The sequence below is a fragment of the Somniosus microcephalus genome, chromosome 7, assembly GCF_052327205.1.
Source record: "Somniosus microcephalus isolate GS21.2 chromosome 7, FLI_Smic_1.0, whole genome shotgun sequence".
In the NCBI taxonomy this organism is placed as follows: Eukaryota; Metazoa; Chordata; class Chondrichthyes; order Squaliformes; family Somniosidae; genus Somniosus; species Somniosus microcephalus.
In genome coordinates this window covers 99,883,800-99,909,038 of record NC_140993.1, presented here as the reverse complement: position 1 = coordinate 99,909,038, position 25,239 = coordinate 99,883,800, and the positions used below count along the sequence as shown (strand labels likewise).

Here is a 25,239-nt window from a genome sequence, read left to right as displayed (position 1 = left end):
CTGCTAGGGTCAAATATCTGCAGAAACTCAGGCCTAAATATCCCTGCTCAGCTGCAATAGCAGTGGAGCTTTGGCAGGCTGGACTTCCACCCCCACCTTGCCTGCACCCCGGCCCTGGCCAGTTTATTGAGTTCTGACGAAGGGTCCCAGACCTGAAACGTTAACTCTGTTTCTCTCTCCACGGATGCTGCCTGGCCTGCTGAGTTTTTCCAGCGTTTTCTGTTGTTATTATTGAGGTCAGTGTAGTTTACATATGGAATGCAGATGCTACAGATGCTTGGCCCATTTACAGCGCTGCAGGCTGCCCCATGTTGGGGGTGGGGGCATGGTAGTTGGAAAATTGCTGTTGTGTAGTATGGTTAGAAGATTTAAGAAACTTAACTAAACTTTAAAATTTTTACAATTGATGCTTTCACTAAGATAATCGGTCGGCTGCAATTGACTGACTTTGTCAAAGTGATCCTTCAAATTTTAGAAACCTCCTTTCCTCCTCCGTTGCAATGCCAGATGCAGGAATGCTCCTTCGGGCACGACGAAAGTATTCTAAGCCGTTGGCACTCCCTCTTCCGACCTTCCCCAGGATTTACCTCGATGCTGGCTGATATTGCACCAACCCGAATCGGGCGAGCTGGATCATGGCGCTTGTTTGGCGCCCACAGCTCGCTGGTTCTATTTAAATGAGGCCCTGGCTTCAAAATGGCTCTGGCCTCTTTGGTGTGCTCCACCAGTCAGCTGCCCAAAAGTTAAAATCACCCCCAATTATGACTGATAACACCCAGTCTCACAAGCTAAATAAACCTGCTGAGAAAAAATGGAATATATATTTTATGGAGAGAAAACATTTTGATTGATTCCAAATTGTTACAGGCCGAGATTGATCTCAGCAGACTGATGCACATCGAAAGAAATGTATCCTTTACCTGCTGGTTCTTCTTCTGTCACAATAATCTGACCCGTCCATGGGGCTAATGGTATTCCTGATAATTAAACAATACAAACAGATAAAGCATTGTTTTGAACAAACTTTGCAAAGAATTTTCAAAGCATTTTTATTGTGTAGGAAAAAGATAGGAAGGAAGGGTTAAAACAAACTTGGGACAATGCGCATAGGTAGCAGTCAATAGAATATTGTTATTTTTTTTAATCTAAAACCTCTAGTTGTACTTTTTAACAACAACAATCTGCATTTCTTTGAGGAGGTGACAGATGTGGTAGCTGGGGGCAATGCAGTGGATGTGGTGTACATGGACTTTCAGAAAGCCTTTGACAAGGTACCACATAGGAGACTATTGGAGAAGATTAAAGGGTGTGGAATTAGAGGAAGGGTAGGAAATTGGATTATAAACTGTTTAAAAGGGAAGAAATAGAGAGTAGGTGTTTAGGACAGTTTCTCAGTGCCTGATTTTAACTCGCCTTAATCGGTGTTAATGGGAAGGTAATGGCCTCAAAATGGGGCCGGTAGACTTATAACATGCATAGGATCCCAATTGCCGTTTTAGGACAGAACTGATCGGCGTGTTTACTTCCTCCCCCATAGAGATGGAAATGAGCACTGTCCCAGTGAAATTCCCCCTACCCGCCTCACTGTGAAGAAAATGGGATATGGCCCATTGCACCCTCTCCCACTGTGAAGAAAATCAGCCCTGGCCAAAGCCACCTAACCCTTCCCTGTACCTTGACTCTCCCTGCGCAGCTCAATGAAAGATTAACTAGCATTGACAAGCACAATATTTACATATATGAGATTTTTTTTTAAAAGGCAAGAAACCAGGAAGGCCAGGTGGCATTACCAACACTGCCCTGGACCAGCCACCAGGTGGCGTATGAATTCCTCCTCCTGGCTTTCCACCTATCACTGAGGGAGAGCCTATCCTCAACCTAATTGATCTGATTCGGAATCTCATGGGCATGATAGATCAAATCTATGTCCCACCATTCCACGGCACCAGATCTTGGTGCTCTAGTGTACTGTGCTACCATACCACAGTGGATTGTTTTACATTTGGTGTGTTTTACTTTCTCTTTCTATCACTTTACATCGCTCCACCATTGGTGGCCGTGCCTTCTGTTGCCTAGGCCCTAAGCTCTGGAATTCCTTCCCTAAACCTCTCCGCCTTGCTACCTCACTTTCCTCCTTTAAGACACTCCTTAAAACCTACCTCTTTGACCAAGCTTTGGGTCATCTGCCCTAATTTCTCCTTATGTGGCTCGGTGTCAAATTTTATTTTATAATGCTCCTGTGAAGCTCCTTGGGAAGTTTTACTATGTTAAAGGTGCTATGCAAGTTGTTGTTGTTGCTGTTACATGCAACAATGATTCATTCTGAGTAGTGAAAGTTGGATTTACTATTGACCCATTGTCTTGCACACTAAGCGTTTGGCCAAGCATGAGCTGTTATAGATGATATCAAAGGAGTCACTCTTTAAAGATTTCCTCTAAGCAATCAAAGAAAAAAACAGACATACCCTTCAGCCTTGCTCTGTCAGAAGGATCCAAGGCTGCAACAGGGTCAGATACACGGGATGGCCTGCCAATTCCAACATTATTGACAGCACGCACACGGAAGATGTAGGAACGGCCTTCTACCAACCCAGTGACAGGGAAGCGGGCAAACTTCACTGGAGTGTCATTACACTGAACCCAATGAGTGGTTCCTATTTCACATCTGTAAGAAAAGAAATTGAGCTGCTTGTAGGACCAAACAGAAAATCTAGTAGAGTGAGTCACTTACCATTCTGCAAACTAATCCTGGTATCACTATTGCACCAAAATATTATGGGGGAGAAATTTGCTATCGGCCCATTTGGGGCGCTAACTTTTAAAAGTTGAAAAAATTAGCTAATGCTTCTCAACTTTAAAAAAATTTGGGGTTTGTGCTCCAGGAATGAAGTGGAGTGCTATATCAAGCGCTTCACGTCCTTCCTGGAGCGTGACAGGCAGCAGGCGGGGCGGTAGGTGAGCAGCGCTGCACAATGGGCCGTGCAGCACTGCCGCGTTGGAAGGCTCCTTCCCTCCCTTAAAGGGAAGGGCCATCGCTGCAGGCTGTGATGAAATATATTCCATTCATCACTGCCTGTGACTGTGGTCGGTTTCAGTGTCATTTCCCTTCCCCCAGTCCTCATTGTATTATGTATTGGAATGTGCTGGAATGTGCTGTGTGTAGGGCTCCGCCCATACCTGGCCCCTTTTGTAAGTTGGCTCAGTCTGGCCTCAGCCTCCAGAAGGAAGACATCTCTCTCTTTTACGTGTTACTTTCTAAGTTAATAAAAGCCTTGTTTGTTTCGCTAACATCGAGTCTCGGAACTTATTGAGGCACATCAATTTTATTAACTTATTTTTCAACACTATGGACCAACTCCTGAAACCCAAACGTTTGGATTTGGATCAACATGCTCCGGACGCTTCAGCACGCTTCGGACACTGGTTTGAGTGTATGGAATTCTTCCTGGACAATTCCGCAGCCGTCAAAGACGCTACGGACGCTGCGAGGATGAGACTCGGAATTCTGCGGAATTGGGTAAGCCACCGGGTTTACCCCCTCATCCAAGACGCCGATACGTACCTGGCCGCCTGCGACATCTTAAAGGCGCATTACCAGCAGCCTACGAATGAGGTGTATGCTAGGCATCTACTCGCTACTCGCGCACAGCGACCTGGGGAATCGGTGGAGGAGTTCCTAAGCATCCTGAAAATGCTTGGCAAAGACTAAGTGCCGAGATGTAAAAGCCGCAGTGTACACCGACGAGCTTGTTCGCGATGCCTTTATCACAGGCCTCAGCTCCACTTACATCCGGCAAAGACTGCTGGAAAAAACGGGGTTGGACCTGAAACAGGCTGCGGACACCGCGCGGTCCCTGGATGTGGCCCAGAGAAACTCGGACGCCTACTCTTCAGCCCACGCCGCCACGTGCGCACCGAGGGCGCCGCCATCTTGGAATGCATCTTCCCCGCCCGGCAGCCCGACACCGGCGGGGCCCAGCTCTCCCCCCAGAAGCCCTACGACAGCCGCGACGCGTCAGGGACCCAACTGCTACTTCTGCGGGCAGCCAAAGCACACCAGAAACCTGTGCCTGGCGAAAGGCACCACCTGCTTTAAGTGCGGTAAGAAGGGGCACTTCGGGAAGGTGTGCAGAGGGAACCCTGCCGGAAAACCCGCAACCGCCGCGTGTGCGCCGTGGGAGCGGCCATCTTGGACGCCATCTTGCCCGACCTCGTGGGGTCCGCCATCTTATGAGCAGACAGCGTGGACGCCATCTTGTATCGATCAGGGCCCTACAGTGGCATCGGTCACAGTGGACCAGACCAGGCCGCACCCGCTATCCAAATCAATGCTGGACATCGAGGTAAACGGGTGCCGGGTTAAATGCTTAATTGACAGTGGAAGCACGGAAAGTTTTATCCACCCTGAACTGGCACAGCAACTCTCCCTAAAGGTGGTCCCTACTCAGGGTACCATCTCTATGGCTGATAAAACCCAGACATCGACCATTCTGGGTTACTGCACGGTACAATTGGGCGTTAACGGAACTGTATACGATAATTTTAAAGTGTTAATCATGAAGAACCTATGTGCGAGCGTGATCTTGGGCCTGGATTTCCAGTGCAACCACCAAAGCATCACGCTCAAGTACGGTGGGTCCCAGCCGCCCCTCACAGTGTGCGGTCTGGCTACCCTGAAGGTAAAGCCACCTTCGCTATTCGCGAACCTTACCCCTAACTGCCGGCCAATAGCGACCAAAAGCAGGAGGTACAGCTGGGAGGACAGGCGGTTTATCGCGACCGAGGTAGACAGGCTCCTGAAAGAGCGCATTATTGAACGCAGCAACAGCCCGTGGCGCGCCCAAGTGGTAGTGGTAAGGGGTAGCGAGAAGAAACGGATGGTGATCGACTATAGTCAAACGATCAACAGGTACACCCAACTAGACGCCTACCCGCTACCCCGCATATCAGAAATGGTGAACCAAATCGCCCAATACCGGGTGTTCTCCACCATCGACCTCAAGTCAGCGTACCACCAGCTCCCTATCAGACCAGAGGACCGCCGGTACACCGCCTTCGAGGCGAACGGACGCCTCTACCAATTCCTCAGAGTCCCCTTTGGGGTGACGAATGGGGTCTCGGTCTTTCAGAGGGAGATGGACCGCATGGTCGATGACCACCACTTGCAGGCAACCTTCCCCTACCTCGACAACGTCACCATCTGCGGCCACAATCAGCAGGATCACGACTCGAACCTCGAGAGGTTCCTGGAAACCGCACAAAAACTCAACCTCACCTACAACGAGGACAAGTGCGTTTTCAACACCACGCGCCTCTGCATACTAGGCAGTGTGGTGGAGAATGGGGAAATCGGACTAGACCCCGACCGATTGCGCCCCCTACGGGAGCTGCCCCTGCCCAACACTCCCAAAGCCCTGAAAAAGGTGCCTGGGGTTATTTTCTTATTATTCCCAATGGGTCCCCAACTACTCCGACAAAGCCCGCCCCCTCTTGAAAGCATCCTCTTTTCCGCTCTCTGCTGAGGCCCACGCCGCCTTCAAAAGCATTAAGCAGGATATTGAGCGGGCCACGCTACAGGCAGTGGACGAGAACACTCCATTTCAAGTGGAAAGTGATGCGTCTGACTTCGCCTTGGCGGCCACCCTCAACCAGGCGGGGCGGCCCGTAGCTTTCTTCTCGAGGACCCTCCAAGGGCCCGAGATCAGACACTCCTCCGTGGAAAAGGAGGCCCAAGCCATCGTGGAGGCAGTGCGCCACTGGCGCCACTACCTAGCCGGCAAACGCTTCACCCTACTTACCGACCAGCGGTCGGTAGCGTTTATGTTCAATAATAAACAGAGGGGGAAGATTAAAAATGATAAGATTCTTAGGTGGCGGATCGAGCTCTCCACCTTCGAGTACGACATCATTTACCGGCCAGGGGCCCTTAACGAATCCCCTGACGCCCTCTCACGAGGGATGTGTGCCAGCGCCACCGGGGATCGGCTACAGACCCTCCACAACGACCTCTGCCACCCAGGGGTCACGCGGCTGTTCCACTTCATAAAGTCCCGTAACTTACCCTACTCGATTGAGGAAGTTCGGTCTCTGACCAGGAACTGCCGCACTTGCGCTGAGTGCAAGCCTCGGTTCTACCGCCCAGATAGAGCCCACTTAATCAAAGCTACACGGCCCTTTGAGCGGCTCAGCTTAGATTTCAAGGGCCCCCTCCCGTCCGTCGACCGCAATGTTTACTTCCTGAACATTGTGGACGAATACTCCCGGTTCCCATTCGCCTTCCCCTGCCCAGACATGACCAGCGCCACGGTCATTAAATGCCTCAACAGCCTGTTCTGCCTGTTCGGTATGCCGAGCTACATCCATACGGATAGGGGGCGTCCTTCATGAGTGAAGAGCTACGCCAGTACATGCTGTCCAAGGGGATCGCCACGAGCCGTACCACCAGCTGCAACCCCCGGGGTAACGGCCAGGTGGAGCGAGAGAACGGGACAGTGTGGAAAGCAGTCACTCTAGCTCTAAGGACCAAGGGCCTCCCTATCTCCCGCTGGCAGGAAGTCCTCTCGGATGTGCTCCATTCGATACGGTCGCTATTGTGTACGGCCACTAATGCCACGCCTCATGAACGTATGTTTGTCTTTCCCCGGAAATCCACCTCCGGTGTATCCATGCCGTCATGGCTCTCCACCCCAGGTCCGGTACTCGTACGAAGGCATGTGAGGGGCCACAAGACGGACCCTCTCGTGGAGCCAGTACACCTACTCCACGCCAACCCCCAATACGCATATGTCCGGCATGCCGACGGAAGGGAGGACACCGTGTCCATAAAAGACGTCGCCCCAGCCGGCATCGACAACAACCACGGCAATAGCAGCGACAACGATCACAGCAATTCTTACCCACCCACTACTCTTTCATCACCCCCGGAAGAACATCGACCAACGGCACCCCCACCAACTACCCCTTCAACAACCCTGGCGGCACCCCCGGCAGAGACCCAGGAGGCTACCGGGGACACCCAGCCGACACCCGCGGCACCACGTCGGTCGCAGAGGACTATCAAACCCCTGAACAGACTAAATCTATAGAAGGGGTGAATGTGATGAAATATATTCCATTCATCACTGCCTGTGACTGTGGTCGGTTTCAGTGTCATTTCCCTTCCCCCAGTCCTCATTGTATTATGTATTGGAATGTGCTGGAATGTGCTGTGTGTAGGGCTCCGCCCATACCTGGCCCCTTTTGTAAGCTGGCTCAGTTTGGCCTCAGCCTCCAGAAGGAAGACATCTCTCTCTTTTACGTGTTACTTTCTAAGTTAATAAAAGCCTTGTTTGTTTCGCTAACATCGAGTCTCGGAACTTATTGAGGCACATCACAGGCTCTGCAAGGGGAAAACTTATCTGGTCCCTGATGGCAGCTGTGATCCAGCCCGATCAGCTCGATGCACTGCAGCAGAGTGCCGGGCTGATCGATCGCTGGTGAAGAGAAATGAAAAAAAAAGAGAAAGAGCATTTCACTTTTTTTCACTTACCTCGGCCACCTTGCCTTTAAGTATCGCCCCAAAACGTCTGGCCTCCTGATGAATGCCTCCTGCAGCTGCCGGTGTTTTCGCCGGGTAATGCTGCAGGGGGCAGAACCAAAGTTCGGGTCCGGGGCACTACCGGGCGATGCGCACAGCGATGACGTCACGATCTCCGAGCGATGGACATCGGGGCACAACGCCATACCGCCGCCGCAAACCTCCCGCCGAATATGGCGGGAGTCAATCTTCTCGCCATGCCCGGTCGGTAAGTGCTTAGCGCCCCATTATCACCCTCTGGAGACAATAACGGGAGGTGCTAAGGAGGCCAATTTCTAGCCCTTTAAATCACTGCTGTATAATAAATGGAAGTGCATTTAACTACTGTCTGAACACACTTTTGTTTTAGTGCTACTTGTAGATTTTTCTCCCCTTTGGTGTTCTCTCCTGAAGGTAATGGATACAGTGTGGTAGCTCTTTGGTGCCTCACCCAAGTGCATATTTTCATGTGGAAGTTAGACAGTAAAGGGTAATTTTGCATGGTTCTGCTGCTGGGGCAAAGTCTCACCCGCGCTAGCAAGAGCTAGAGAATTGGAACTGTAGTGGTTCAGCCCTATCACTGACCAGAAAATCCAAGTTAGCACATTATAACAAGGACGGAGGAAAGGGAGTTCACCCGAGATGCAACTTTGCACAAGTGTGATTTTTCTACTTACCACAAACTCGTATACAAAAATTTCAGAGCTGAAACTTTGGAGTAGTCTACAAAGCTATCATATATTAAATTTGGTATGTGGGGTGTGCATTTCATTGAAAATTCATTCTAAATACCTAGGGGGGAAAATTGGTTAGTGACCATTTTGGGTCGCTGACCTCGCCTGGGCGCTAAATTTAGCGCCCTGCGAAAGCTAACTTCAGTTTTAGCGCCCCAAGAGGGAGGTGAAGCACTAATTCAAGCGCTCCACTTCCTTCTTAGAGCGCTAACCCCGAATATCAGGGCGGTGCGTTCTGCAGCGCTACGCACTGGGCCACATAGCGCTGCCGCATGGAAGGGCTCCTCCCTTCATTAAAAGGGAGGGCCCAAGCCCACAACTCTGCGGGGCCCTACCTGGACCACCGGGGAGCGGAGTGCCGTGTCAGCAGCCCAGCACTCAAGCAGAGTGCCAGGCTGCCAGACCGCGGCATGGACCCCACATTCAAAGATGCAACGGGCCGCAACAAGTAAGTTGGCTGATTTTTTTCTCCACCCACCACCTCCCCTTTACTTAGTGCCCTGCGAGACTCCTGCTGCTCCTTTCCCGCCCCTGAATCAGTCGCTGTCATCGCCCGGCGCAGATTCAGGGGGCGCGGGCCAATTTTTCAGGCGGGGCGAAAACGGGGTGCTGTGCACACATCATCTGTGCAGCAGAGCGGGGCACTACCGGTTAACGCCGCTGCTAAAGACTCCCGCTGAATTTAGTGGGAGCCGTTAGCGGTGCTGCGCCCAGGCGAAAAATCGTTTGCACCCCATTAGTGCCCTCCGGAGATGCTAACAAGATGCGCAAATACGCCGATTTTCTAGCCCCTACTGTTACTCCTGCAGGTGGTGCTATGATAGGTATTTTCAATGTTAAAAGGTGTCAGGCTGTGTAACACAGAATAGCTATTTCATAATGAGCATATATCACTCTGTGATTGCACAATCTAGCCACCGGTTCCAGCAAATTGCTCAAAATGCTTTGTGAAATTATTTTCATTGCAATTTTTTTCTTAGTAATTGAAATTTCTACATATTTCATCATTTACAGAACTCCCATCCCAAATGCAGCCTGCAGACTCTTCTCTCTGCCACACCACACCGACACCCGCTACCTCCCACCCAAAAGGGAAGAAGAATAAGACAGAGAGAAGTAGGGTATGGCAGAAAAGAAGCTAAGAGCTAAAGGGAGGGAAGCAGAAGAGAAGAAAAGAAAAGAGAGAGCCAGAAGCAAGAGAGGACAGCCAGAGAGTGAAACAGCAGCACAAAGACAATAAAGTCAGGTTAGAGAGTGACCAGAGTCTCCGACTCACAGGCTGGAATATTTATCTGCCGACACGCTGGGAGCGGGATGGGGAGGTAAGGGTGGGGAGTGGTCCGGTAGCGCACGGGAAACCAGGAATTAGCTGCAGCTCGTCTGTCAGTGGCTTTTTAACCCAGCCACTGCATTTGCACCTGACTTCCAGGTTTCCCGACCAATTAGAGCGAGCAGGTGTGATGACAAAATGCATGGGTCTATTTTAGCTGAACTATTTAAAGGGACCCTGTGAAGATGAAAGTCGAAGGATTGTCCAGGTGGGGAACAGAGGAAACAACTGCATTAATGGAGTCCCACTGTGGCTTAAATGATGCCTCCCTAGCGCTGAAGCAGTGTCCTGTAAGGGCCCACAGTGAGATTCTCTTCTCGAGCTGACTCCAGCACACCACTCCTCATACGTACTTACCTTGCAGGTGCACCCATTCCTATCTGTCCAGGCATTTAAAGCGCATCTTCAGCATTCCGATTGCTTGCTCGATGACAGTTCTCGTGGTCATGTGGATTTGATTGTATCTCTCTGGGCCTCATTGTTTAGGCTCCTAACGGGTGTCATCAGCCACTTTTTCAGGGGTTAGCCCTTGTCTCCAAGGAGCCAGCTGCTAACTCTGCTTCGAGTTCCGAAGAGCTCTGGGAGAATGGACTGGTGCAAGATAAAAGCGCCATGGCAGCTGCCTGGGAATCTTGCGCACACCTGCATGATGATCTTTTTGTGGTTGCACACAAGCTGAACATTGATGGAATGGAATTCCTTGTGGTTGATGCAGACTCCAGGGTGATCTGGGGCTGCTTGATTGCTACATGTGTGCAATTGCTGACCCCTTGGACCTGTGGGAAGCCAGCCAGAGCCGCAAAGCTGAGCACCTGCTCATTCTGACTGGCCTCATCGGTTGCAAAGCGCACATAATTGCCAGCCCTGGCAAACATGGCATCGGTCACCTGAGTGATGCATTTGTGGGCAGCAGATTGCAGGATTCTACAGATATCTCCTGCAGATCCCTGGAAGGAGTTAGAGACAAAGAAATTGAGGGCAGTGGTGATTTTGACAGCCACTGAAAAAGCGTGCCGACCAGATCCATTTGGCAGGAGGTCTTCTTCCAGGCGACTGCAAATGTCTGCGACCACCCGACGCGATACCCTGAGCCTGCTGAGGCACTGGTGTTCCGACACATCCAGGAAGCTGATCCTCTGCCTATATAGCCTGTGTTGGGGGTATCGCCTCCTGCGAGCTGCACCCCGTGTTCATCCCCTCTCTCCTGTGGCGTGGCAGGTCGGTGAGGAGAAGGCTCCTGTTGGTGCTTTTCCCTCTCCTGGTGCTGTTGCTGCTGATGATGATCTTGGTGCTCATCTGAGGTCCAAGGTAAAGCTTCATAAGTGGCACACATGCTGAACTGATACTTGACAAATGGAATGTGTACATCAGACTCACAAAAACCTAAGGTAGCAGAAATGGTCTCCAAAGAAGTGGAAATCACCTGAAAATAGTGAAAGCACACTCTCGGAACAAGTGCTGTGAGTAAAAGCCTTTTACTTAGGCAAGGAAGCAGGTGTGAGGTCTGAGCACTTATAGAATTGTATGCCTGTCATTTGGTCAGCCCCCTCAATGCGCATTGTCATCTTGCCTTGCTTTCACTGGCGAGTTCCAGGAAGCCCAGGAAACCAGTGCACTCAGAGTTAAAGTTCAAATCTGCAGTTAAAACAGCTCCTTATTACCTCTTAACATCTCTTAATTGCCAACCCGCCTCTCCCATGAGGGTTTCTTGCACGCAGCCAAACACACTCCAGTGAAATGCGAAAGTTGGCAGGTTGGAGCTGGCTTTCCGACGCACTGTCAATTTCAGTGCATTTAACCACCCACCCACTCCCAAACCCACTCACTCTTTGCTGTTAAAATTCCACCCCCACATGTGCAATGCTATGAGAGATCAACTCGAATGTTATAATTTTCAATGTTGACAGAGTTTCTCTGTTCACCATAAGTGACTGCATGCACCACAACATATCCTGTGACATTCTACACACTCCATGCAGTGCAGTCGGCTGCCTGACTACTTTCATTTTGCATGAAGAGTCGGAAAGGAATGAAAATGCTAGTTTCTGAGCATTTGCCCAGCAAATGAGTAGTCTGAAGATATTACAAGACTAAGTGGGGGCTTGAGTATAAAACACACTTCCATTGCTCCCCCGAAGCCCGCCAACATTCAAATGAAAGGAAAGGGCACTTGGGTAGGGTACTGGAGGGATGCTGGCATCCCTGGAACTTTACTCGATGTGAATCAAAGCTTTCAAGAGAGGGAGAAACTTGAAAAAATAATGTAAAATAATCCACAGAATTGTGTTTTTTAATTAGAACACAAGGCATCTGTAAATTAAATGTAGTGAGAAATATCCCAGTCGTCAATTTTTTTTAATACCCACCTGTCAACAAAATAACCGAGGATGGAGCTTCCGCCATCAACCGCTGGCTGTTTCCAGGTTACAATGACATAATCTTTATTGGCGTCTAAGCAATAGACATCTAAAGGAGCTGTTGGGGCACCTGCAACCTCTGCATCGGCATCTGTAAATGAGACACAAGCTTTCTGGTTACATTGGTCACATTAATTAACCACTTCCCACCTAGCAATGGTTTCTCTAGTTCCTGGGATATGCAGCAGCCATATAGCAGGCACCTGGGCCAATGTCAACTAAAAGGGACTTAGCAGTTCAACAAATTCAAACGGAGGATACCAACAATTAACAGGACAGCACCCCCACACCCACCCCCCGCCATCAGTGCAGATCTGTGCACTATACCTGTCCTGAGGCAGACTCACAGCCATGCCACTGGCCCAAGGAGCTGATGACCGGTTCATCTGATAGTGTCCAAGGCATTTCCCTCACTTACAGGCAGACTGGGTCCCCTTGTGCATCAACAGCCCCAAGCAGCAGCAGGTTTAACGGAACCCTGAAGCCAGCTCAGTGGTTAAATGCATACATGTTACGGCACTGCTCACTACCAGACTAGAAGGACACCAGCTACCATCACTATTCTGTGCTGAATTTGTTGGCTGCATCCATGGTGGTGGCAGAAGTGCGACAATTGCTTTTAATTCCCCCTGAGCTGGGCTGGGGGGGGGTGGGAATCTGATGATCTAGCGACTCCTGTAAGTGCATATGTGGATGCTGAGTGAGCATAGGATTGGGCTTGGCTTGCTGAGTGGGATAGTCTCCTGGCTCTCACATGACATATGATCTGCCATGTTTATTTGCACACCTACCTCTTACAAACACGTATGCACTATGCAATTCATAGCCAGATTTTGTCAATATACGAATCGTGTACAGTCCTTCATCCTCTTTGTTTAGGTGATTAAGGGTCAGTGTGGCATATTCACCACTCCAGTGCATCTGAACCCATTTGGATGGCTGTAACTGAACACCTGGTAAGGAAAATGGATAAGAGTAGAAATACAAGAGTGGAGCAGCTACAGAGATCAAGACAATGAGATTACAATTCTAGGAGGGGGAAATTCGGTTGCTTTGCGCCTCCCGTTAGCGCCCTAAGAGGGCACTAATGGGGCACAAAGCAACTAGCGCCCGGGCGCGGCGCCGCCAACTCCTCCCGCGAAATTCAGTGGGAGGTTAGCGGCAGTGCTAACCGTTAGCGGCGCTGCGCCGCCGGCGATGACGTCTTTGCCGTGTGCAGCGCCCTACTCGCGCCCTGGCCGCGATCTTCGGTAGCGCCCCCTGACTTACCGCCGGACGCTATGTCCGACGGGGTCAGAGGGGCCTACATGCGGCCGGGGTGGCGCTATTTAAAGGTGAGGTGCCGGGCTGCCATTTTTGTTGCTGGCCACCTGCCAGCACCTGCCTCCGCTCCCATCCCTGGCCTCCTTGCCCGCCCCCCCCCCGCGGCGTGCCGGCTGCGCTCCATGAGTCCGGCACTTCTCTTGAGTGCCAGGCTCTTTTGCCGGCACTCCGATCTCCAGGGGCCCAGCTGGGCCCCGGGTCGCGCTGTGCAAGGCCCTTCCCCTTTAAGAAGGGGAGGAAGGCCTGCAATACCACGGCACGATATTCCCTCACAGCGCCCCAAGAGGGAGGCGGGGCATTTCCAGTAGCGCCCCACTTCCCTCTTGGGGTGCTACCACTCAATTTCGGTCGCGGGGGTGCTAATTTTTTCGGGGCGCTAAAAGTAGTGAAGTTAGCACCCCAAAGGGGGCGTGACTCAATTTTTCGCCCGTGATGTTTTAAATCTGTTGGGGGAGAAATTCGGTGGGCTGCGCCACCAGTTAGCACCTAAAGAGGGCACTCAGTGGCTTTAGCGCCACTGACCACGCCTCCCGCGATATTTAGCTGGGGCGCTAATGGCGGCGTTAGCCTGTTGTGCTGCACCGTCACCGATGATGTCATCGGTGTGTGCAGCGCCCCGCTACCGCCCCGATCGCGATATTTGGCAGCGACCGCCTCTGTAGCGCCACTCGCTAATCGCGCCTGGTTCACGGGGCCTACCTGTGGCGGCAGTGGCGCAAATTAAGGTGGAGGTGCGGGGTTGCCGTTTTTTCCGGTGGCCGCCTGCCAGCACCTCCGTCCCCCCCCCCCCCCCCCCCGCGGCATTGCCGGCTGTTTTCCGAGAGCCCGGCACTTCTCCTCGGTGCCGGGCTCTTTTGCTGGCACTCGCGATCGCTCATCGCGCTGGTGCAGGCCCCTCCCCCTTAAGAATGGGAGGAAGGCCTGCAGTACCGCAGCACGCCGTGCCGCAGCGTGTGGCGCTGTGGCACGTTGCGCTGCGATATTCAGTTTCAGCGCCCTAAGAGGGATGCGGAACGCCTCAAGCCTTGCCCCGTGTCCCTCTTGGGGCGCTTAAGCTGAATTTCCAGCGATCGCTGCTGCTCCGATCACAGCGCAAAATCTGGCGCCCAGGTGAGCTTGGCGCCCCGTTTGCGGCTCCACCCAATTTCTCCCCCGTTGTCTTTACATATACACTTGACCTTCTTATCTTCATTTATGCTAAGTTTTTGTTGCAAGTTGTAACTGTTAAACATGAAACCATAGGTATACAATATTAACTAAAGTTAAAGCAATAAACTCCCTGAATCTATAATGGCTACTCATAACATTTTTTTAAAGAAGTACCATTAGATTTGATCATAAGAAGCTTCATTCGACTTTCCCAATCGCTCAGTAGGTAGTGTTGTGAGATATTCAACTGTACAGACCAGAAAACTTCCAGATTCAAACCCTGGTCTGTGCTGGCTCAGTTGATCTCACCCAGACCAGCAGTTCTACACTACAATTGATCTCAGTGTTTCTGGGTTAGGACAGGGAAAAACTGGCAAAATCAGCCACATTTCCTGTGCCTGGTTGCTATCCAGTGAACAACATTGAAAAGCTCCATGTCTGGACAGCAGGTAAGCACAGCATTGGGCTTAGCAGCAAGGCCCCATAGCATGCTGATACTCATCATCTAAGCTTGCATATGAAGATTGGCCCCATTGATGTGGTACTGGGATGGGGGGGCAGGTTGGAACAGTACTCCAGTAAAATTCAACACTGTTAGGAAAGGAGGGAAGATAAGTAAGGAACCTTTTTTTTAAGCGGCTTGGTCTTTAGTTTCTTGCCAAGCGCGACTTCATGATGGTTTCTCCAATACACAGACGACACTTACCATCGCGCCACCACTGGATCTCTGGCTGGAATCGCTTTAGGTTGGGGTGAACGATGACAGTGCAGCCCAAGCTCATCGTTTCTCCTTCCTTACCAAATGACACATCAAACTTTTCAACTATGTGCACATCAAACTTCATGTGAGAATCTCCAGGGAAAAAGTCATCTATTCAGAAAAGAATTCCATTTAGTATTCTTTTAACACTTTTCTTTCACTGTTACGCTTCCGATAGTGACCCACGCAAGCATTTCTTGATAGTGGCCCTTGCAAGCAATTAGTTGGAATTGGGATCCTCAGCAAAGGGTTAGTGAGTAGCGCTCTCCCAGTACTGTAATATAAACACCGTGGAAGATTTGCAAGTGGGGTACAGGGTTTGCCAGATCTATCCAGTGCGATTTCAGAACAGACCCGACACCAAGTGGCGGGGGAGGCAATTAAGATAGTTAAATGCTTGTTAAACGCTTGTTAATTACTATTTTGCCAGCCTTTTTTTTATTTTTCCACCTTTTAACGAGGTTCCCGTCGTTCGGAGATCATGTCAGGTAAGTAGGTCGGGTTCTCTACGTCTCCCCATTGCTGTGAATAGGTGACAGCTGCAAGAGTGGTATGAAAGCTACCATCTCACAGCTTGTCACTTTCCAATGTCAGAAGCTTGAGCCTTCAGGACTTGGAAGACACTTTTGAGCTTTATGCAGTTTGGAAGTGTTTGGAATAAACTCTCTATCCACTGTCATCGCTTCTGTCATCTCAACTGCAGCTGCCATCTATTCCAGCAACATCAGTGCCCTTGAAAAAATCTCACCTTGTTCCTCTGAATCCCTCCACGATCAGCCCCAACACCAACATCACCAACAACAACACCAACCTTCTCCGCAATCATCTGATGGTGCACAGGGCATCAGAACCCGACAACATTGCTGCCCGGGAGGCCAGCGATGGTGTCACCATGGCCAGATTTACTTCACTTGACTTTGTACACCCTGGCGGCCACATGATGTCCCAGGTTGACACCACCCCACACCAACACCATAAAGCATCCCTACAATGTCCAAGTCATTCATTTCACACTCATCACAATTGTGGGGAGGGGAGGAGTTATGTCTCAACATTCACTGCAACTCACTAAGACACTTGCAAAGGTGAGCACAGATCCTTCAATAAGGGAAAGTGTGGAAAATATAGATTTCAATGTTTGAGAACACATTAACAGAAAATTTACATGAACATTGCATAAAACACCCAAGTGCCTACCCTTGTGTGTTGTTAGTTGGTATGATTGCACTCGGATGAGGGTGAGTGTGATGGGTGACTAGTGAGATGGGGAAGTGATAATGTAGATGGAGAGGGATGGGTGGAGGTGCAAGGTAAGTTGGTGTGAGTAAGGATGTGCAGGAGTAGGGTAGGGAAGGCAGAGTGATGGGGATGTGATGAGTCACACAGCAGGATGAGGTTGGGTGTGGATTTGCAGTAACATTTCGTGATCTACTGAGATCATTGAAAGGTTTGCGCCACTGCAGCCTGGGCCTCCTGACCACATCCCTGCTTGTACAGTGCTTGTCAATGTTTGCAGCACCTCAATGCTGTAGAGCACTGACAGCACAACTGTCAAAATGAATGTGGCCAGGGTCCCTTTAAGGAAACCGGCTGATGACGTGTCATCAAATGACATCAACAGACCCGCTTCCTTTTAATTGGCCAGGAACCTCGCACAGTGGGCTTAACAAGCCCAATCAGGGGAAAATTATTTTCACGGAGTGGCTGGAGCCAGGAGCGGGAGCGGGACCCACCAACGACCTCTCCCACCGTGATCCCGCCTCTGATGGCGAAATCGCGGCCTTTGTTTCTAACGATAATATCTTCATATTGTTAAAATTTCAGCTCTAAATGTACTAGGCCTAGAAAAAATCCAAAATAAAAACAGAAAGTGCTGGAGTTGAAAACTAGGTTGGTCAGCATCTGAAAGGGAAAGAAAGATTTATATTTTAGGTTTGTTTTTCCTCAGATCTGGCAGAGTCAGGCTAGAGAAATCCCTTATGATGAACTACAGGGGCATCAAGCCATTCCCAAAAAAAGAGGGTAGAGGAGAAAAACAGGTAGAAGCCAAGAATTCAAATCTGCTATGTGAGTCACTCTCCTGGCACATGTCTTGACTTGCCTTGTTCATTTTAAGTGCGTCAGTTCCAATGAAGCCAAACACCCGAGACATTAACCTATATGTCTCTTTCAAATGCTGATCAACCGACTGTACATTTCTAACATCTTTACTTCAGATATACAACATTCATGTTTTTTTCTTTTATTCACTGGAAAGAGTGTAATCATATTTATGGAAAATGCCTTCATATCACTGATTCACCTTTACCAATTCTTGTTCCTTTCAAACCAAATCTAATCTTTTAAGGTTTATTTTAAATTCAGCTTTTGTTTTTTCATTACATAAAGTTCCCACAGTCAACTATAGATTTGAAATTCTGCAGCTTGTAATTGTTTGTATTTTTAATCTTCAATTACCTTGAGTAATGTTGGCTGTACTCTGCATATTGCACCCTGTTTAATCTATCAAACCAGAAGGGGTCCAGTATCAGCAAGAGCAGAATTAATTATAAACTGGTTGCAGTTTTATTTTTTAATTGAGAACATTAGTTCAAGAGCCAAATCCATAGTGAAGAGCATAAGAAAGTTGAAAAGAGGAGAGAAGATATATCAAGGAGTATTAATTATAGGAAGGACCATTATGCATGTCAACATATAAAGCAGACACCATCCTAGAATCAATTAACAGGATGAAAATCTTTTTTATCCAGGAGTAGGTATCTATTTTAAAGCTGGTCATATTACTGAACATGGTACCTACAAGAAGGAGGTGCAAATCTTCCAGCATGGAATGAGAGATCGTCATGCTCTCCCTTGAATCCTGAAAAATATGGGAAACAGATGGATATCTGTTGATGCAATCCACCACAAAATAACTCAATCAACTAAAGCAGATTAACATGAAAAATTCATTTCATGGACATACTCTTCACCACAATTGATGCAAAAGCTGAAAGTTCTCCCTTTACATTCATGGCTGAAGCACGATATTGGGCAGTGTCATCAAAGTTACAACTGAAATGGAACCAGATGGCAGAATTAGACACAAAAGAAAACAAAACTACATAGAGTTTTTGGCACAGTTACCTCTACATTTAGCTGCTTTAATTCACTAAATTTCTTCCCTTTCCTCCTCTCCCTTGCTGGGGTCCGGTTGCATAAGTGGTGGTCACCATTTAGTATCTCACCAGCTCTAACTGACATGCTTTTCAACAGAAAAATGCTAAGGCTTAAAAATTATGTTGCTTTGCGCCTCCCGCTTGCACCCCGGCCGCGATATTCGGTAGCGCCCCCTGACTTACCGCCGGATGCTATGTCTGACGAGGTCAAGGGGGCCTACCTGCGGCTAGGAGGGCACAAATTAAAGGGGAGGTGCTGGGTGGCCATTTTTGTTGCTGGCTGCCTGCCAGCATCTGCCCCCCCTTGCCGTCCCCGGACTCCTGAGCAACCCCCTGCGGAGTGTCGGCTGCGTTCCATGAGCCCGGCATTTCTCTTGAGTGCCGGGCTCTTTTGCCGGCACTCCGATCCCTGGTGGCCCAGCTGGGCCCCGGGTCGCGCTGCACAAGGCCCCTCCCCTTTAAGGAGGGGAGGAGGGCCTGCAGTACCATCTCAAGGGCAATTAGGGATGTGCCGTCTACATTCCATAAACGAATTTTAAAAAAAGCTTTCTCATTTCTCAGTTTCTGAGACTTCAGCACATAATCTAGCCTAACTTTTCAGTGTAGTACTGGGGGAGTGATGCAATGAGAGGTGCCGTCTTTCAGATGAAACGTTAAACCAAGGTTCCGTATTGTCCACTCACATCAATGTAAAGAGCCCTATAGCACTATGTGATGAACAGCAGGGGAGTTGTCCAGGTGTCCTAACCAACATTTAGCCCTTAACCAACATTGCTAAAGCAGATTATTTGCTTATTTATCTCATTGCTGTTTGAGGGGCCTTGCTGTGTGCAAATTGGCTGTTGTGTTTCCTTACATTATAACAGTATCTACATTTCAACGGTACTTTGGGACTAGACAAATGCAAGTTAATTGTGCAGAAATACAATAAACAACATGAATTGGCAGAGATGTGATTAGGAACTGATAGTACATTATAAGTAGAACCAATGACAAGGAAAATCAATTAACACATTTAAAAGTAATAACTTTACAGCTGAATGAGCATTGCCTAAACCAGAAAGAAGCAGGTTTAAGAACATAAGAAATAGGAGCAGTAATAGGCCTGCTCCACCATTCAATAAGATCATGGCTGATCTTGGGCTCAAAGCCACTTCCCTGCCTGCTCTCCATAACCCTTCACTCCTTTATCTTGCAAAAATCTGTCTATCTCCACCTTAAATGTATTTAATGACCCCGCCTCCACAGCTCTCTGGGGTAGAGAATTCCACAGATTTATGACCCTCTGAGAGAAGAAATTCCTCCTCATCTCAGTTCTAAAAGGGCGACCCTTTATTCTGAAACTATGCGCCTGAGTTCTTGATTTCCCCACGAGGGGAAACATCCTCTCTGCATCTACCTTGTCGAGCCCTCTCGGTATCTTATATGTTTCAATAAGATCACCTCTCATTCTTCTAAACGCCAATGAGTATAGGCCCAACCTGCTCAACCTTTCTTCATAAGACAACCCCTTCATCTCCGGAATCAACCGAGTGAATCGTCTCTGATCAGACAAACAGGACAGTTCTGTAGTTTTGATGCTAACATTCAGCTGTTTATAAACTGGTGATAATAGATTCCTGCACCGTATGACTGCAAAGTGTTAGCTTAGCAGTTCTAATTAAGTTGTGACCTGAAAGTGCCAGCATGAATTAATGAACTGTACTATTGGAAAATGCTATACAGTAAATTATTTTATTCCTAGAATATAAAAAATAATACTCAGGATCTGTCCCACTATTAAATTTACACAATGGTTGTTGCTTTCCATGATTTTCCAGCCAGCAGACCGTGGCCATAGATTGAAGAATTCCCACTATGCTTAAACTGAGTCATGTAGTGATATTTATAGCTGATATATCTTATTGCTACTGTATTCACTGAGGTGTCCATTTCAGAAATATTTCCTGTTGTAATTAATGGGCTGCATTTGCTAACATCAGACATCGTTTGGCCATTCAGTGTGATATATAAATACTCTTTCATGCAGTTGTTTTTCACAAGATGGAGTGGGGGACTTTCAATCATTTCCCTTCACTGCCCTTACAGCTTTGTGTCTCTGAGCACTCACGGTTCAAAAACCTCAGTAATTTTGAATTAAAGAAGCATGAAATGTCGTTCTACATTGTGCCATAGGAACTGAATGGGGCAGAACTTCCATCTCACTTGAGGTCATGGTACTGACAATATTAACATATTGCAGTGTGACATAGTTGGTCACAACAACAATTCAATTGCCTTCCCTTCTCCCATAAATCTGTCATATTCGGGTACTTTATAGCAGTAGCACAACACTTAGGGGCTGCCTCTTATGGAATTGAATGTGTTTCTTTCTGAACAGCAGCTGGCACCAAATTTGGAGCATAGAAAGGTCTGATAGTCTTTCTATGAAGTCACACAAATATTCATACTTGACTCATTCCTGAAAGGAGTAATATCTGGGGGCGTGACTGTTCTGCGAATTTAAAAAAATTTACATTAATACCGGGAGAATTTCAAAATACTGGTGATAAGCCTGAAGGGAGGCGGGAATCAACACATAACAGAATGGGGAATACTGAAACATGCTCTGTACTTGTAATGTCCCTATTAAAACAAAATCAAAAATAAATAAAATGTTATTTTATTGAATTTTCATTCTCCTCAAATCGAACACTTTGTTCCATTCTTAAGGAAGTTTTTTTCTAACTCACTCGAGTAAAATGATCTATCTTCTATTTCCCTCTTCTATATTTGTAGCGCCCACCCAAATTAAGCTGCTAAATATGAGCACCTGAATTGTTGGTAAAATAAAATTGATCAAACCATTCAGAATTATCACTTAATGATCTAAATATTCATTTATTGTAAGTTTAAGATGATGTTTATTAATTTTGCCAAAAGTATTTCTTAAACTTATAGAAAATTTAAATACCATACAAAAGAAAACTCAAAACTTCAAAGTTATATTTACAAACATTAAGGTACCTCGCAACATGTGAGGGTTTGGAAAACATCCTTTGTTCAACCTGGAAAGCAGGTGAACAAGTCACCTGTAAAAGCAGGAGGTACATCGCCCGCCAAGTACCACAGAGCAATTATCAGTTTTACCTCAACGTGAAATACAAATACAGCACTTGCGTCATTCGCAATTTCGTGAACAGCTTATTAACTTTTCAATGGCCAGAATTTGCTGTCAAAATAATAGTGAGGCTAATGGCGCTCGCCATTGTTTATGTGTAAATTGTACAGCAACTTCAGGCAAGGAGCAAATGCAAATATCCAAAAATTGCTGTCTGAGTTGCGCCACTCTGCCGTTAGCTTTGTGAAAAGGGCAATTCACTGCCTGCCTCACCATCAACATGCATTGAATGTCATGAAGTTGCTATATTTGCACAGTAGATACGAGATATGAAGATATTTAGGGCTAGTAAGTGCACTTTTAATGACGGGATAATTGTTAATGACTGCCAGTTAACCTCTCTATAACTGAAAATTAACTATTACAAGTGTAGAGCCTCATTCCTTTAAGCTTTGAATTTTTCAGAGAGATTTAAAAATTGTCAATTTTTTCTTCTTCTTACTTTTCCTTTTTGTCTCTTTTTTCTTTTTCTCTCTTAACCCAATCTTTCTGTCCCTTTCTTTATTTCTCTTTCTGTACCTGATTTGACATTGAATTCACTCATTTTAATTCAACCTCCTTCTCAGTCCTTCCTCTGTTTATTTCCCACTCCTTAAATCTCATTGGTTAAGGAGATATACAGTTGTTTGACCTGTTCACTCAGGTCCCAGATGCACTATTTCCCTCCCTGCGCTGTTATCAGCTCGCACTTTCAGCAACTTTGTGGGCAAAATTGTTTTGAGTTGAAAGATGCAGGGGCAAGTCTAACTAACGGCAGACACTGTTAAATGCACTGCTACAGCAAATTCTGGCCCATTATTCTTTGGTATGTGCAATTGACAACGATAGAGAAAAAAGAGAGAGAAAAATTGATTATCTCACTCCCATCTATCCCAGTGAATAGTGCTCATTAACAAAATGTGCAACATCAATAAATTGTTAACAAAAGTACAGGTGTTAGGACTCTGTAAACAACACATCTGACAGCTAATGGACTCCTGGTAGATATAATCTTCCACCTCCATTAGTGGCTGAGTCACCCTGCAGTTGTGTTCCTGAATCACAGGCAGAACTACCAACATTATTTCCTTTTTTAACTCAAGCTAATTGATCTTAGATTGAAGAAAGAAAACAACTTCTCACTTGTTAATTTCCAAGGAATGAACACCAAATTTACTGTTGGGAACATATTTTCCAGGATCCGTGTGGATATTGATGGGCACATTGTTTTTGTACCTGAGTGTCAGAAATAAAAAAGGGAGTTAAATATTTAAACATGATAAGTTTCGCTGCTGCTTTGCAATGATATTTTTTCCAGTTACGGACATAACATATGCAAGTAAACTGTACTGAATCCAAAAATAAAATGTACATCAACACAATTCCTCAAAATAAATCAAATAAAGATGTTCTCCAGTACTGCTCAGTAACATGGTATTATTGAGAAATGTCTTCTATTAACTTTCTGCTAAATACTATGTGAAATATGCTCAGGCAATGTCAATCCAGGTCATAGTGGGCACTGGCCCACAACATTGAACTGACCAGCAAACTGGCAGTTTCAATCAGACAGGACACAAGGATAGCTGGGGTGGAAAATGGAAATGAGAAACGAGCACACTTGTTCTGGAAAGGGAGTTATTCTCTCCACCATTAGTGGCCATGTGCTGGAAAGCTCTCCCTAAACCTTTCCACCTCTCATTCCTCCTTTAAGATGCTCCTTAAAACCTACCTCTTTAACCAAGCTTTTGGTCACCTGTCTTAATATCTTATATGGCTCGGTGTCAAATTTTGTTTGATACTGCTCCTGTGAAGAGTCTTGGGATCATTTACTGCAATAAAGGTGCTATATGAATGCAAGTTGTTGTTGTTGGATTTAAAGTAATGTGCAACACTTAGCTATATGGAATAGAATTAGTCAGCAGACAGGACAACTTCTATAGAAAGAAACAAAAACTCAATAAGGGTGATTCTGTGACCCTTCGCTACCAACAGCCATGCTCACAGGGATTGCAGATCAGAGATTCAAATCACACATCCTGCAAGCGCAGCTTCCTACTGGGAATGTGGGATCGCAGAAGCACTTCTAATTTTTACATCTGGAATTCCTAACAATTTTGAATTCTTAGCAATTTACCAATAAAATTTAAATGAGGCCTGAACCTGAAAATGGTTTGGATCTCCCAACTGTGGCCTTGAGTGGGCACTGTAGCTGATATCGCGCCTGTTTTGGACCTGACTTGAAAATCTCCCTCTGTTGTTTCAAGTAGTCGTATTATCCTAGCATTTTTAAAGAATTTAGGCCGAATGTTAAAGGCCAAGCGGCATCTTTTGATCTGTTTATTCTGAATGTCAAATTCAAAGCTTGTTTTATGACAGGACATTTTGGTGCCAACAACTGTAGTTGACAGTTAAAGCCCATTTCCAGCAAACATGCTCACAAGAGAGGACTAGTTAGATTATTCAGCTGCCTGTAACTGTGAAGCTGGGAGATTAAAGGTTGTGCAGCCGAGGATGTCAAACCAAGAGTCGGCAAGAATGTTCACAAAGGGCTATCATTTTGATTACTTTTACTACTTTACTGTCTCCATTCAGGTACCTTAACCTAGAACAAAAACCATTCCACATCATTACTCAGATAATTTCAGTACAATTTAGGCATCACATTTTCACCAATGCTTTCTATTATTATGTTCAAATTAACCAGTGTCTAAGTCATTTAACGTTCTTAATTTGGTTAATTTCTTTTCAAAATTCCTATTGCCTCCGTATTCTGTAAAAACGATATTATGAACATGTTGCTTGTGATACAGATTGAGCGTCCTGAATCCGGCAACCTCGGGACCGAGGCCAAGCCGGTTTTCGTGTGTTACTGGACTTCGGAACGTGTTTCTGATGTCTGAAATCCGGAAATATCGCAACCTGGGCTATGGCGTTTCCGGACTTCGGACATCAGAAACACGTTCCGAGTCCGGAAATGCCTGGGCCCGGCTGGCGGCGGAAACAGGGTGTCCGGATTCCAGAACATTTTACGGATTCCGGACGACCCTACCACCAATCGTCCTGGAGTTCGGATTCTGGAACATTCTGGATTCTGGAACTTTGGATTTTGGACGCTCAATCTGTACTGCACAATGCTGTACATTCAATGTGAAATATAAATCAATCTCTGTAAAAGTCTTGAATCTAATATGCGTACATCATACTTCAGATATCTTTTGTATAAAAAGGAGAAAGAGACAATCATTTCCTGCTGTTTTTTTCTGACCTTGACAAGCTGGCCTCTCCTCAGGGGACAGTAGTTGGAGATCTGCAGCCAGCTGGCAATCTACTGAAACTTCTCTACACAATTAGCTTCTAACTCACCTCAGAATATGTCTAGTTAGATCAGTTTCCCGCAGGAAGTACCTGAGCAGTGACTTTAAAGGGACGGGCCAGGATAAACAAAATTCCATTTAGCAGCAAAACATCACAACTGTGCTCCAGACCCCAAACTATCCATTAGCAGCATTATGTGAGATCTGGAAGTATAATTAAAAGTTTTGCAGCCGGTATGTGTCCAATATAACCGTAGAGTATAGAAAGTGCCTGACATGCACAAAGGACAGGTCCAGAGGATACAAAGTATGCCAATAGCTCAAATTTTGTTTTCCTGGCATCCCGTGGTAGGTAAC

General features: G+C 47.1%; 1 protein-coding gene across 3 annotated transcripts in view; it reads right to left on the bottom strand.

Annotated features, from left to right (window-relative positions):
* myom1b (myomesin 1b) overlaps positions 1 to 25,239 on the bottom strand; it is a 197,267-nt gene that overhangs the window by 139,601 nt on the left and 32,427 nt on the right. For all 3 annotated transcript variants that reach the window (XM_085992788.1, XM_085992786.1, XM_085992787.1), the window contains 8 exons: positions 22,709 to 22,801; positions 18,234 to 18,322; positions 18,069 to 18,128; positions 15,215 to 15,379; positions 12,828 to 12,989; positions 11,986 to 12,127; positions 2,466 to 2,665; positions 921 to 977 (listed from right to left, as the gene is read on the bottom strand). In XM_085992788.1, coding sequence (XP_085848914.1) covers positions 921 to 977; positions 2,466 to 2,665; positions 11,986 to 12,127; positions 12,828 to 12,989; positions 15,215 to 15,379; positions 18,069 to 18,128; positions 18,234 to 18,322; positions 22,709 to 22,801 — 968 coding nt within the window. The remainder of the gene's footprint in view (positions 1 to 920; positions 978 to 2,465; positions 2,666 to 11,985; positions 12,128 to 12,827; positions 12,990 to 15,214; positions 15,380 to 18,068; positions 18,129 to 18,233; positions 18,323 to 22,708; positions 22,802 to 25,239) is intronic.